Source organism: Rattus norvegicus, chromosome 5 (assembly GCF_021556685.1).
Source record: "Rattus norvegicus strain SHRSP/BbbUtx chromosome 5, alternate assembly SHRSP_T2T, whole genome shotgun sequence".
In the NCBI taxonomy this organism is placed as follows: Eukaryota; Metazoa; Chordata; class Mammalia; order Rodentia; family Muridae; genus Rattus; species Rattus norvegicus.
In genome coordinates this window covers 20,442,483-20,457,202 of record NC_141538.1, presented here as the reverse complement: position 1 = coordinate 20,457,202, position 14,720 = coordinate 20,442,483, and the positions used below count along the sequence as shown (strand labels likewise).

The window sequence follows — 14,720 nt, the reverse complement described above, 5'->3', positions numbered from 1 at the left end:
ATTACTGAATGATGAATGGTCAAAGAATTCAACAAAGAAATCAAAATATTCCTGAAACCAAATAGAGATAAAAACACAACACAATAAAACATTTGGGACACAGTAAAGTCAGTCTCAAGAGAGAAGTTTATAGGCCTACATGCTTACATTAAAAAACTACAAAGAGCACAAATAAATTACTTAATAACCAACTGAAACTTCAGAGAAACAAGAGCAAAACAAACCCCAGACCACTAGATGATAGAAAAAAGTATGAATTAATGAAATAGAAACCAATAATCCACAGTATAAATAATTATCTAAGACAATTTTCTTGAGAAGATAAACAAGTATCAAGGACCTAGAAAAGATTATTTTGAGTGAGGTATCCTGAACTTAGAAAGACAAATGCCACATATTCTCTCAATCTGCAGTTTCCAGCTCCAATTAGAGACAGAAAGATAAAGACATGAATTGATGAGAGAATATAGATAGATAGATGATAGATAGATAGATAGATAGATAGATAGATAGATAGATAGATAGATAGATAAGAGATAGGACAAACAGATGGTAGGTAGATAGATAGATAGATAGATAGATAGATAGATAGATAGATAGATAGATAGATAGATAGAGATAGAGAGATAGGACAGACAGAAAGACAGAGATGATAAGGTAGATAGATCGACAGACAGTGTAAGAGCCAGGAAACAAGGACATCCTCTGTGAGACTGCCTCTTTTAGAAATGACTGTGTAAACAAACAATAACAGTGACAATATCAACTAAGAATGCTAACACAGAAAAGTGAGATCCCATGGGGTCTGACCCCTAGATAAAGAACTTTAGGCAAATTATGAGTGCTGAGAGAGGAAGTTATTAGCATTTTCGAGTGATGAGCCTCCTAATCGATTATCCGGTAAAAAGTGGCCAGCCTTGAAACCGTACATAAAAGAAACAACAAAATGGAAACAGTTGGTTGTACTTAAGCATTTGTTCATGCACATGTAACAATAATAATCAAAGAACTATCAATCTGAGAGTTGGAAGATATGAGAAGGGTTGGAGGGAGTGAATACAGGAGGGAAGTTGTTGGAGTGGAGGAAAGGAAAGGAGAAGTGTTGTAATTATATTTTAACTACAAATGTAAACATTTTTAAATAAATGAAAAATTTTAATTTAAAGATTATAATGCCTAGGAACTACAACTTGGTAGTCATATGTTCTTTTTTGAGAACATAGTGAATACTGCCCTACAGAATACTTAGGAACTTCAGTGAATGTTCTGAGGAGACAAGAGCCAACCCTCTGGAAAAAGAAAAAGCAAATTGTACCGGAGAGCTTTAATAATACTTTTTATTCAATCAGCACTTAAATGAAATAGTTTAAAGTTATATTTATTCACTAATATATTCAATATCATATATGCACTTGACAACATTTTAAGGACATATTTCTTGTCCTGGCCATATTTCTTATATCCTGATCAGACAAAATCATAGCTATACAAAATAATGCATGTTTAAAATAAAACTACATAAAACTTTAATTACTGAGAAAATGAGGAACAAAGCAATAAAAAAAAACAAATTTATTTTATCCAAGAATATGTTTTCCAAGGTATTCTCATTTTGAAAAAGCAAGGAATTCTTAGAGAATCTAGCCTAAAGTCTATCCCATGTACTGTACCTTTTTATGGGAAAAACATAATTGACAGCTAATGATTGTGCTAATATTGAAGTTATAAATCATTCTGATCATTAGGGCTTTCAATATCTATTATATTTAATTGATTTTCTTCTTCCCAAATGAAAAGAACTTCACCCCCTAAAATGTAATATATTTCTAATTTACTTCTGGTTTTGATATGTAAGGATTTCTCAACTTGGCAAATATCTAACAAGTAAACTTGACCAAACAGCTCCCAATGGAATTGACAACTGTTTTCTTCTCTTACTACTTGGTTGGGATTTTTTCTTGAGTTCTGGAATCTGTTAATGAAGTTGTTCTCATCAACACTTTTGAAGTTATCTGTCCAGTTGCTGGGGGTTAGTGAAACAGAATTCATATCCCACACCACTAGTGACGATGAAGGCAAAAGATCTGAAAACCTTTTCTTTAAATATAATTGAACTTTGTTCAAATTAACTTCCTCCCTCAAAGAGTTAGCTCTTTTATCCACCAAGTCAATCATGTTTTTGAAATAAAGTCGATCACACAGATCACCAATGGCATTATCAGTAAATTGTTTGCCCACATTCACTTTCCTGCTCTCACTTGTGAACATGTTTTTCTTTGACTGTAGCAGAAATGGATATATTTCCATCCATAACTGAAAACCCAAAGAATTTTCAATATCGGAATCTTTTCGATAAGCAAATCCTCGGTCTTCCTCATTTACAGGTTGAATAATAACAGTTAGTATCGGACAATGTTGACCACAAAGAGCATAGAGTTTATCCAAAGAGTCGCCTTCCTGAAGTGCACCATGAGTTATACTACTTCCAGGTAATGGCTGAGTTTTAATAACATCACTGCAGACAGGGTGGACTTTATTACCAGCAGAAGCAAAGGTTTGAGTAACAGGCGTACATGTTCTTTCAGATGGAGAATTACGCTTCTCCTCTTTGTGATGGTTGGGTATTTTCTCTTTGGGGCAGTTTGTATTCTGTGCATCTAGAAAATCTTCACCAAAAGGCTCAGAGTCACTACCATGAGGAAAGTTAAAATAATTGCATTTCACTTCAAGGGGTTGAGTCATTTCCTCTATTTCTGAAGAGGACAATTCAGCCATTGTTGGACCGGGAGCCAACTCTCCGAAATGTGAATACGGCACCTCAATGCTATTCTTATCCATTAGTGTATCCACTGATGTGGTGTCTGCATTGCCATACATGCCAGGATTGTCCAGTGACACCCTCCACAAATGATTTTCTCTCAGGAGCCATTTGCCATTGTCAATCAGTTTTCCCTTCTCTTTTTCCATAAAGACCCTGCCATGCTCACTTGGTTTTGTAACCTTTTCTATGCTGCTGTCCCCAAAACTGTCTCCCATGCCATTGGCATCAACCTCAGATTGTCTTTCCTCCTGGAATTCCTGCAACATGAGTGAACTTCTAGATACCTGTTCAGAAGAGACCAGTGACTGACATTCAGACTCATAAAAATGTGTTTTCTTAACACACGGAACTTCCACAGGATTATAAGGACAAACTTGAGATTTGTGTATAGACCCATGGAAAAATGGTGGTTTGATAATCTCTGCTTTGCCATAAAGCTTTTCTATTGCCCTTCTCACAATTCCTCTAGGGTACTCTCTCTCTTGGCCGGTGTCATCACTGTGCTCATAGCTCAATGCTTTACAAGGATATCGGCTCTCACTGTCTGATCCATAATCTGACCAATCTAAGGTCCCTGGACTTCTGTGCTGTTTGTTACAATTAAGTGAAGAGTCTGTGTAACTTTCATTTTCCATGCTGTCTACTATCTTCTTAACTCTCATCTTAGTTTCTCCTACACTCATCTCTTTTTCAGTGTTTTTATTAGAATCATAGCAAAAAACTAAAGATGGTGGTGTCACCTGCCCCCTACCTGTTGTCTCCAGAAATGCAGTATTTCTTCTTCCCTGTTCTATAATATTCCTCCCTGATATGTTTATCAATTCCAAACTCATCCTAGCTTCTGATTCTTTTTGCATTGACTCCTTGGCAGCTTTTTCTTCAGTCCTTACCTTCATATTGAAGATACCTGTGTCTTGACTTTCTGATTCTTCAAAAGATTCTAATTCTGAAGTGGCATTTCTTTCACTTGATGTCACACTATTGGTTATTGACCTTGGTTCTTCAGAAGTCCTTGAATCTTCCTTATCAGAAGAAACAGATTTCTTTTTATTCACAATTTTCTTAGGTGGGCAATTTTGAAATTCTTCTAGAGGACTATAGTCCTTGTCAGAATCTAGATGAGTTTTGCTTAGGAAAATACCTTGGGAACTTAACTTATTGACATTTTGGGATGAAGTTGATATATCAGATTCATTTTTATCTATAGAATCTGCCAAAATATTTAGGTCTTTTGGAACTTTGTCAACAGTTTTGATTTCTTCAGTTAATTCCAGATTGTCAGTGCATTTGTTTTCTTTTGAATTCACAAACTCAATTGTTTTGCAGTCTCTGATGGGAATGTGAGTCTCATCACTCAGGCAAGCTGCCTCATAGATGTTGTCCTTCTGGGCACAAGCCTTATGGGAACACAAACTATCTGTAAGTAAACAGGCCTCTCCTAGGAAAGAAGCATTGTGTGTGGAACGCTGGCTCATAGTAGAACTATCATTACTAGTGAAAAGGGCATCATTTTGGTTATTTACCCCTTTTGGAGGATAAGTCATGCTTACAGTATGCACCTCACTTGGAGTGTTGTATGACTTGCTAACCATTTCTAAAACACAGAGCTCGGGGCCACAGTCCCCCCTGACAGAGTAGCCTTCATCCAATAGGCTCTTCTGGGTACTCTTGTTTTCCTTACACTTGTCCACACTGTGAAGGCTGGCTGCTATACAATTTGCTGGTGCCGTATCTTGTTCTCTCCCGCTGGGTCCACTGCAAGTTTTGGTTGATTCCACTAAGTTGGCAACAGCGGCCTTCAAGTCATCGGCTTCCTCTGTGATGGCGACGTGCTTCAGAACATCCAACAGTGCAGCCGTTTCTGAAGATCTGCTGGTCGTCTTAGGAGCATTGCTTTGACAGAAGCTATTCATATTTCTCTTTAGGTTTAGTACCAAAAGCCAAGCCAGAAGGAGATTTGTGGATGAATTATATATTGCAGAAGGGAAGACAACCTCTGCTAATGAACCTGGTAGTTGAGAAATTCCATTTTGATGCTTCTGATTATTAGGAATAAAAGCTTCCAGGTGCTGGAGCAACAGAGCTAGTAAGTCTTTTGGAACATTCTCTCCCATAGTGTCTACCTGAATGGCAACCTCAAGAGTTTGCCTTTTTGTGGAAAAGTTCATTTCTTGGTAAACAAGCTTCACTTCTGGTCTTGACTTTTCAGTAGATAAATGACTTTTAGTACTAGGATCGTTTATACTGGTCTGTGACAAAGTACAATTGTCATGCAAAGGACCCAAGTAAGAATCATACAGAGACTCATCTTGGCTCTCACAGGAATGTTTATTAGGCTGTTCACCATTATCTTTAACAACAAGAGATTTACTTGTCTCTTGATTTTTATTGCCTTTCCAATTGGCATTTTTAGTTTTGCGCTTATTACTTTCCATTAAAAAACTCTTTCCTTTTGAAGAAGTTGTAGGCAGATTATTTTCCGGAAAACCATTACTGTTATAATTTACCACATTACTTCTATCTTGGCCTAGTGGAGCTGACTTTCTGTGCTCAAAATCTGGATATGGATTTATGTTCTGCAACCATCGCTGTATATAGCTCTTAACTGAGTGATGGGGAATACCCTCGGTTAAATCAGGTTTTTTCAAAGATGCTAAGGGATCCGCCCTGGTTGCAATATGCTGTTCACTTACTGTAGCACCTGACTTTAATTTAACTCCCTTTTGTTTTCTCTGGTTTCTTACAGTTACGTGTAGATCATTAACTTTTGGGACTAAACTCTTTTTTGTCATTCCTTTCCAATTTTCAGTTACTGTCTCCACTTGTGACTGTGATCTATGCAAAGCTTTCTGGTCTTCCTCAAGACTACTAAACACATGAAGTAAACTTTGTTTTTCCAAATTACTTTCACAAAGTTTAGATTCACTATGGAGAAATACTTTATCTTCTTGACCAGTCTCTTGTTTTCTGAGTTCACCTATGCTTTTAATCTTTAGTGGTCTTGATTTTCTTTTAGCTAAAAGTTTTTGAGTCTTAGGATTTTGAACAGTATTTAATTTGTTTTTATGGAAATTCTTGGAAAATTTGGAATTACCTTTGGGGAAAATATCATGTGATTCAATTACCATAGGACTTGTGTCAAGTTCCTCCTCACGAACTCTCCCTTCTTTATCCAGACCACCCGAATCTTGCAATAGTACCACCTGTGCAATTGTTCCTGCTCTGTGTAATTTCCCAACTTTGTTAGGGATTCCTTTGGTTTCAATCACTTTTTTCTTATCCTTGGAAGTTATCATTCGCTGCTGAGATTTCTTCTTTTTTTTGCTGGCAAAAGGGGATGAAATCTGCCTTCCATTTCCTGGATGTTCTGTTAAACCACAATGAGCAAATTCATTAACAAGTCCTGTGGTGAGCACAGGAGATCCTACAGAAGGAACCTCAGAAATAGTCCTGACATTTGGACAGTTGTTACCTGAGGTAAGAGTTGTATCTGCTGTAGTAGAACTGAAGCTGTCATTGGCATTACCACAAGTTCTGAAGTGCTTGATAGTGGCTTTGCCTGATATGGCACTGTCATCTGTGCCTTCTTCCACAACTGAGTTCTCTGGTACAGTTGACGCTAAAGCATTGTTATGGCACATCTTTAAGACCCTCTGACTCGTAATTTCTATAGCACCAGCATTTATGGCATGTGACTTGAGCGGTCCACTTTCCTTTGTTCTTTCTAATGCTGACTCCCTCTCATCATCGCTACTGATCTGAACGAGTTTATTAGATACTGAGGACATTTTGCTGCAAGAATGTGTAAACATGTGGTACTTGGATTTTTCTCCAACCTCTCTTTCTTCCCTATAAGAAAACTGCTTTTCTTGAACCTCTGTTTCAGATACTACGGTGACAGTCCCTATCACAGATTTCTTTTGTCTCATTCTCCTTGGTCCAGGGGTTGGGGGTCTATAAAAGTGTTTCACTTGTTTCTGGCTTCCCTGAATGCCTACCTCCATGGAGGCATTCTCCCAGCCAGCAGAGCTACTTGACAGAGCCTGCTGTTCTGTCATTTGAGTATTTTCTTCCTCTGTCAAACTGCCCTGCTGAGTGGTGTCTGTGATGTCTTCAGACAATGAGCATGGCGCCACAAGCTTTAAACTAGACGATCGATCTTCTGTTTTACCAGGATAGCTACTTATCTTACTCTTTTCATCATCATTAGAAAGATCGGCTCTATTGACAGTGGTTGTCCACTTAACAGTTTCTTCTTTTATCTTGAATCGAACTTTCATCACGACCGTCATAGTACCATCTTGATTAAAAACTATCGATTTCTCAACACCATCTTCAGAAGGATATGTTGATAGAGTCTGAGAATCATGTGTCTCTAAGGCCAGGTAATTCTCAGGGGCTACAGAAAAGTCTGAAAAGCAATCATATGTTTTCTCTGAGGCCAGAAAATCAGTCTGGGGTCTTGGGACTGAATGTGTGCTCACTTGCAAGATTTTAAGAATGAAGGCGCCATGTCAAAATACAACATGGAGAGCAGAAAAGTTGTAAATATCCCAAGGAAGAAGCAGCAAAGAAAGAAGAAAAGGGGAAGTTAGTTCACAATACCATTTCTCTGTATTTTACAATGAAATATTACAAGTCTATTTCTAAACTGTATGTAGTCTTTGGTTATTTGGGAAATCTTACTGCGCTTCTTTCTGTTTTTGTTTTTGTTTCTTCCTCAAACTACTTTAAAAAGGAAACCAGTCATACTTTAATGGAGACATTCACAGAATTTTAATTTTAGCAATTTTATAAAGGAATAATAAGAAGAAATGTATAAAGTATAAGCTGCTAATGATTAAATTGGCTAAAAGTGTTTCCTGTGTGGTTTTGTTTTATATGCTTACCAATACCAAATCTGGAATCTAATAAGTCCCATCTATGTAAGAAAGGCAGGCAAAGAGTAGTATATGGTGATATTCCATCGGAGCGTGTACAAGTCCGCCCTTGGAAGCTTTATGAAAGCAGAAGCATCTTTAATGCTTAATTAATCAAATAATATTTACTTGTGTAAATGGTGCAGTTGATTTAATATATACATAAAAAGCTGTTGAGTTAGACACAGCCCAGTGTTGCTTTTGGTGTGAGGTGGCTATTGTGTTTCTTAATGTAACAGATTTCCTCCTCGTAGTTCTTTGCACACATCCTCTAAAGTAATTGCCTTTACAGTTTTCAGAGCTAAATCTAAAAATATTTTTATAATTTTTGGTAAATAAAAGTGTTTCATTTTTAACTTTTTGAAATAAAACTTAACAAATCTCTACAAAATAGGTGCATTGACAAATAAGAGTATGCTTTTGAAATAATTAGATGAAAGCATTAAATTATTTCAGCCATATTAGCAATTAAAAGACAGGGATACTACTTCTTAAAATAAAGATTGTTTAAATTCTAAAGAGAATGAAAGTTCAAATTCAGGTATAAATGGCAATCAGCACATGGGCATAGAACTTACATTTCCCTGGAAATAGTGGGGTACAGTAAGAGATGGTGTTAACCTCCCTCATACTCTCAGGCCTCAAGACACCCTCTTTCTCCCCTATCCTAAGGACAACAACACACAGGTAAATAAAACTTAAATTCCTCATAATTTAGGTTATTGTTACTAGCATGAACTGGCTGCATGAACCTCTTTACTTTGATCAAGAAGTGTTTCTGACATTTAATAATTTTACAGGAATACCTTCAGAGGGGAGCGCATATACCTAGATTTTTATCTTAATATATAAACCACTGATTTGCTGTGCTGAACTATGAATGCTTGTCCAGAAAAAAAGTCTACAGCTACTAGAGATGTCACATAAATTCTGCAAAACTCTCCCCGAAAGAAGAAATTCTGTTACTTTGTTTTTGTTAAAAATAAAAAGTATATATGTCATTCGTGCAAAATGTTTATCATTGATTATTTTGGAATAGTCCTTCAAAAAGTCACCAGATAACCTCTGTGAATATTCCCAACTATAAATTAGCCAATTTCATTCTGTGATACTTTTAATCTTCTCATGTTTTTGTCTTTGTGATGAATGAACCTGATCTTTTAAATATAATTTTATTGATAAAGCAAAGAAAAAGTTTCAGAGCTAAAAAATAAGGTTTATTTATAAGTAGCTTACTCTTTCTTTTTTCTATCTTGGCTTTTCCCTTCCGGTGCACGCGATGAGAGATTCCTGGTAACTTGACAGGAAGCAAGTATTTTTGGATGTCGTAATTTCCTGGTTTGAATGGCTCCCTTCCGGCTGCCACCACAGCTCCAGAGCTCAGTATCACTGCTTGGAGACTAGGAACCTAGAAGAAAGCAGAGTCGGTCAGCAAGTACTGTTCTTTCCACGTGATATATTTATAACCTTAATTAGGTCAATTTGACAGCCTCCCAGGGTGGAAAGACATAATCGCCATGCATTTTCTTAGATGCCAATCATATACACAAAACAATCCAGGCAGCTCGGGGTAATGGGTCTAGACAGAATCACAGACACTATTGAGCCAGCATGCTCACTGGAAAGTGACAAGCTAGTGTTCTGACGTAATTAAAGGGGTCCTTAAAAGCTATGTGGCATTCCCCACCAAAGCCTACAGTTACAGCCAAGTGCCTGTGAACCCAGAGCCAAATGGGAAAAGGCCCTGTGGAACGGGTAGCAAGCAACTCTTAAGGGTGATCTCTTGTACTGTTAGCTGCAGATCCTGGGAAAATGCTTTTTCCGGGCACTAGAAAAATGTTTTTTTTCTAGAGAAAAATACTACTTTTGGTCACTCCCTTCCAAGAAGTACTGTGAAAAATAGTATTCTTGAACAAAACATTGTAAGTCAGTATTCACAGAAAACGAAAGGGGAGAAAGGAGACACCTTCCAATCCAATGACCTGTCAGATTCTGACAGGAAGAAAAAGACTACTAGAACATACATACATGAATGTGCAGATACACAGGTATATGTGTACACATACATACATACATACATACATACACACACACACACACACACACACACACACACACACACACACGCAAGGGAGATAACTTAGAGCCACCAGTACACTTACTTTTCTTCCGTCTGTGGCATACAGCTTTGCCACAGGATACTGCATGACCTGTGTCAGGTACTGTAGAAAGGCTTCGAAGCTCTGAGTGATCCTCCGGCTAAGAAGGACCACACGCCTGGTCTTTGGGTCACCGTTCCGAAAGACCACAAGCCTCCTTGGGGCACGAAACAAGCCAGGAGCGGTGGTGGGCATAGTGGCAGTAGCAGAGCGGAGCTTCACATGTGTGCTTATAGAGCGACTACTGAGCCAGGGCCGAGGGCGCCTACGGGCCTTGTCCAGGTCAACCGGAAGCACCTTCTTATTGTGGGAGCATACATAAGACTCGCCGTCCTCTAGCTCCTCTAGCTTGGTGATGCTGTGCCGTCCACGGGGCGTGCTGATATTCCTCACCCCAAAGGGCAAGGGCACTTTCCTGGATAAATTGTCTAGCAGGGCATCAAAAGTCTTAAAGGAACGAGGGTTGACCACCACCCTAACACCACCAAACTGGGGATCTCCGCTCTTATAGAAACTGATGCGTTTAGCCACTGTGGGATGAGTGACATTTGAATGGCGAGAAGGAACTTGACCTTCAGAAGAAGTCAGACGAATCATGGAGAAACTAGTAGAAGGTGTCTCACTCATTTTAGATGAGACCTAAAGAGAAGAGAAAATGACTTATTTCTACAATGTTCTGTAGCTGTGCCACTGAGACTGTATAATAATGTTAATGCTTGCTAATTATAGCTGAAGACAGGCAGAATAGTCTTAGGATTATATTTATTAAGTGGTCTGTCAAATTTGAAAGACAATCTTAAGACACTACATTAATAAGTGAAACCAGGAGATTTAGTTCAATGGTAGAGCAGCAGCTTGCTCAAGTCCCCGAATTAGGTCCTCAGCTGGGGGTAGGAAGGAGAGTAAGGATGTTTATGATAAAAATTTTAGAATAGTGTACTGGCACTTAAAAAGATTAGTGCAAAAAAGATTAGTGCAAAAAAAAGATTAGTGCAAATAAGTTATGGTATATATGTCAATACAGCAGAACGCTATGCAACTGAGACACATATACTTATATACATATACACATGTATACATACATATAGATAATCATGGCATGATGGCTCACCACTTAAGAGCACTAACTGCTCTTCCAGCAGTTCAATTTCCAGAAGCCACAGTGTGGCTTAAAACCATCCCTAGTGGAGTCTGATCTAGTGTGTCTGCAGACATCGACAGTATACTCACAAAAAATAAATAAAATCTGTTTTTTTTTTAAAAGATAATCATGGCATATAACTGAATGAAGACCTTATTCCCACAGTGTTATGATAAAGATTTGTATTTGTGAAGTAGAATAAGGTAGAAAAGACAATTTACTAGATATTGACTTACTTAATGGTTCATTTAAAGCACTGCCTGTACTTCTCGTCTGTCAAGCATGGCTTCACGTGCTGCCTGGAAGAGGGTGACCTGGAGCATGGCTGAAACAGTCCTTAAGAACCTGCATAGACTTCTGTAGAATCTTGCTTGATTGCCCACCCTGCCTTGTGGTTTTAGAGTGTAAAAGCACACAAACTGGACTGGGGATCAAAGTCTTTCAGGAGCTGAGGTGCACATGTGTGCTTATAGAGCAGCCACTGACCCAGAGCCAAGGGCAGTGGGGAGCCTTGTCCAGGTCAACTGGAGCACCTTTCTATTGTGGGAACACAGTTAAGACTCACCACCCTGACTTTGGTCCACCAGTAACATCTCTTCTGTTCTACTATCATTGGTGTCAGCATGCTTATTACAGAAAGATCATCAGACAGCATTTCTGGAAACCTCCCAGCCAGATCTCCTTCACCATGACCACAGTTGTTTCTGGGGGGCACTGCTCTGGAGCTCTCAGCCCATCGAAGGCTCAGAAACTGAGACATGCTCATCCCAGATGAGATTCCAGGGCCTTCGTCCAGTAGCCAAGGGGACTGCAAAGCCCAGAATCAGTTTCTGAGTGTGCTAAGTTGAGACTGAGCTGGAACATGGAGACCAGGTAAGGTCACCAAAAGAGAGGCAGGAATTATCAGCACAAACTGGATTACCTTAAGGAAACTGAATGTGAAGCCCTTATGAGATACCAAGATGGCATTTGTCTCCAAGAAAAAGGTAGATTGGTGTCTTGTGAAATAGACTAGGAAATTAAAGTGCAAAAGTGGGGGTAGAGAGATGGCTCAGGGGTTAAGAGCACTGACTGTTCTTCCACAGGACCTGGGTTCAATCACCAGCATCCACATGGTAACTCACAATTATCTGTATCTCCAGTTTCCAGGGTTCTGACACCCTTACATGGACAAATGTGCAGGCAAAACTACCATGGCACATGAAATAAAAATAAATAAAATATTTTTAATTAAAATATAAAACGGAAATGTGTAACTTCTGAATGAGTAGTGAATGAGCGTGTGATATCTTATAGTGGTTCAACAGCTCTGTGGGTAAGGAATTTGGCTGGGCCACAACCTGCAGTTCTACTGAGGTTGTTTTACATAAATGGACAATCATTTTCTGCAACAGCAGGTAACTGAACACAGAGATACACATGTGGTCCTAAGGTAAGACTCTTTAAGTTGCTCAAAGGCAGCCAGTCAGTCAGGCACTTGCTTAGGGGAGAAGCCTATCTTCTGAGACCCACCCAATGTACCACAGGAGGATAGACATGTATAAACTCCACCAGCCCCTGGTCATGGAACATTTCTCTTCATGGGGTCTGCACCATACCAATGTGAGACCCACACAGTCTCATAGACTATCAAGCCTGAAGAACCAAGGAAGCAGTCACCCCTACTCTGTAGCTTCCACGGAGAATGAAATCTGGCTCTAATTTCTAGCGCTACATGGAGCCATGGCAATCTCAAGATGACCTGGCCTTGCCCAATCACTGGCATCTACCCTGATGCAATGCTCGCCAACCTTGACCAGCCTTTCATGTCTTCCAAACTCCAGCTGGCTCTATTCTATGGAAGAACCTGTTCCAATGCACCAACTAAAGGAAATGTCAGGTCCTCCCCTAATTCATCACACTCCCAGAAGTGTTCTCAGAATTTCCTCAAGTCAGAACTAAAACCAAAAGCAACTGATGAGGGGACTGTTGAAAATCACGAGGGCTGGCTGAGTACCACAGATAGGAAAATGATTCCAGAGACGACAGCTCCCAGCTTAGTCCAGCAAGCTCATCTTGGGAAAACTGCCTTAGAAGAACTGTTGCAAAGATATTTTGCTGGTCTGAGGTTGCCAACAATGACCCAACAAGCTACCAATGCCTGTCTGCAGTATGTCTGTCTCACAAACAGAGACCCAAGCCCTACCTTGCTGATGTAAAATCAGAGGTCCTCCCCATTTGAATATTAGAAGTGGACTTTAGTGACATTCAATTTAGCAGGGGAGACTGATTCTTGCTAGTTACACAGTGCATTTTTTTTCAAACTGGGTAGAAGCTGTTTCTACTCACATAGAGAATGAACTTGGAACTTGCACATCTGGTACCACTTTCTGGCCGAGTTGGGAAAATGAATAAAACCTTTAAATGGCAGTAACCAAGAAACAAGCTTCCTTGGCCAGTAATTCTGCTACTTGTACCATTTCAGCTTCAGTGAACATCCTGTAAAAAATCACCTATTGAGATCCTGTTTGACTGCCAACCTCTGCTGCTTCCAAAGGACCCAGGTTACCTATAGGCATCAAAACATACACCCAGTTCTTGAAAGATCTGACTGGCACTCCACAGAAATTGGCTTCAAGTTAGAGATATCAATCCATAGATATACTACACCCACACCAAGGTTATAGTTGACCAAAGCCAGGGATGGACTATGTGAGCTGACCAAGTCTCTAAAATTGACCAGGTCAAATGACCTCAGAATGGAGACAAAAGCTGATGGTAGGTACCAGAGGATGATATACCTACGAATGATATTTGTAGAGCTGTTTCACTCCTGGTTTGTGTTTTCAGGCCAAAGGATCTAAGCAAGGCTACTTGCATATTAAGCAACTAAGCAACGTCTCCAACCCCATTTTAAAATGTCACTAAACTTTGGAAATGTTTAAAATTATTAAAGGATTTCAAAAACTCAAAGACACAAATCAGAGCTCCTCTAATGAGAAGATTAAGAGTTTGCCAATTTATCACTTTAATCTTTCATGACCTAACAATGCGAGGAGAAAGACAAGTTCAGCTCGATATTTGGGTGGAAGGGAATGAGTATCTAAGTAAAGCCTGCATCATGGAGATTTGTAATGAATATATCTAGAGAAAATGTATCATTAAGTAATTTATCATGGCAATCTGTAATGGGTATATCCAAAAAGACATGTATCATTAAGTAAAGAATGTGCTATGGGGATCTGCATGGAGTATATAGAGAAAAAACATACCATTAAGTAACAAATCATGGATATCTATAATGGAGATGTTAGAATCAAAAGCTTCCTCTGCTAACTGTAGTTAAACCATCTACCATGATGCTTACGTCGGGACCTCCTCACTGAGTAAGTGACAAACCGTAAGCTACAAACTATAAACCATGGTGCCACCTAACTGCTGCATGCACCAGAAGCTCTAAAACAAGAACATCAAGAGCGAATTAGAGGAAGGCCATTTAGTAAGCCACAGAGGTGTTCCTTGAGGTCAGAATCTGAGTGACAATATTGGAACCTGTAAAAAGGCTTTATGTAGCCGTAGGTGCTCCTTTATAGTCTATTATGACTATTTCTGCTGTTTTAATTCATTTTAGCTATTAGTGCCTTTGAAAGAGTAAGAAATCCCTGCATCCTTGAAGACAAATTGAATGAAATATTTAGCTG

The 14,720-nt window shown here is 39.0% G+C and overlaps 1 protein-coding gene across 14 annotated transcripts in view; it reads right to left on the bottom strand.

The window, feature by feature from the left end:
• Positions 1-14,720, bottom strand: part of Rp1 (RP1, axonemal microtubule associated) — a 362,732-nt gene that overhangs the window by 306,412 nt on the left and 41,600 nt on the right. For 11 of the 14 annotated variants that reach the window (XM_087551018.1, XM_087551019.1, XM_087551021.1 and 8 more), the window contains 2 exons: positions 9,903-10,538; positions 8,977-9,148 (listed from right to left, as the gene is read on the bottom strand). In XM_087551018.1, coding sequence (XP_087407144.1) covers positions 8,977-9,148; positions 9,903-10,538 — 808 coding nt within the window. 14 annotated transcript variants of the gene reach the window in all.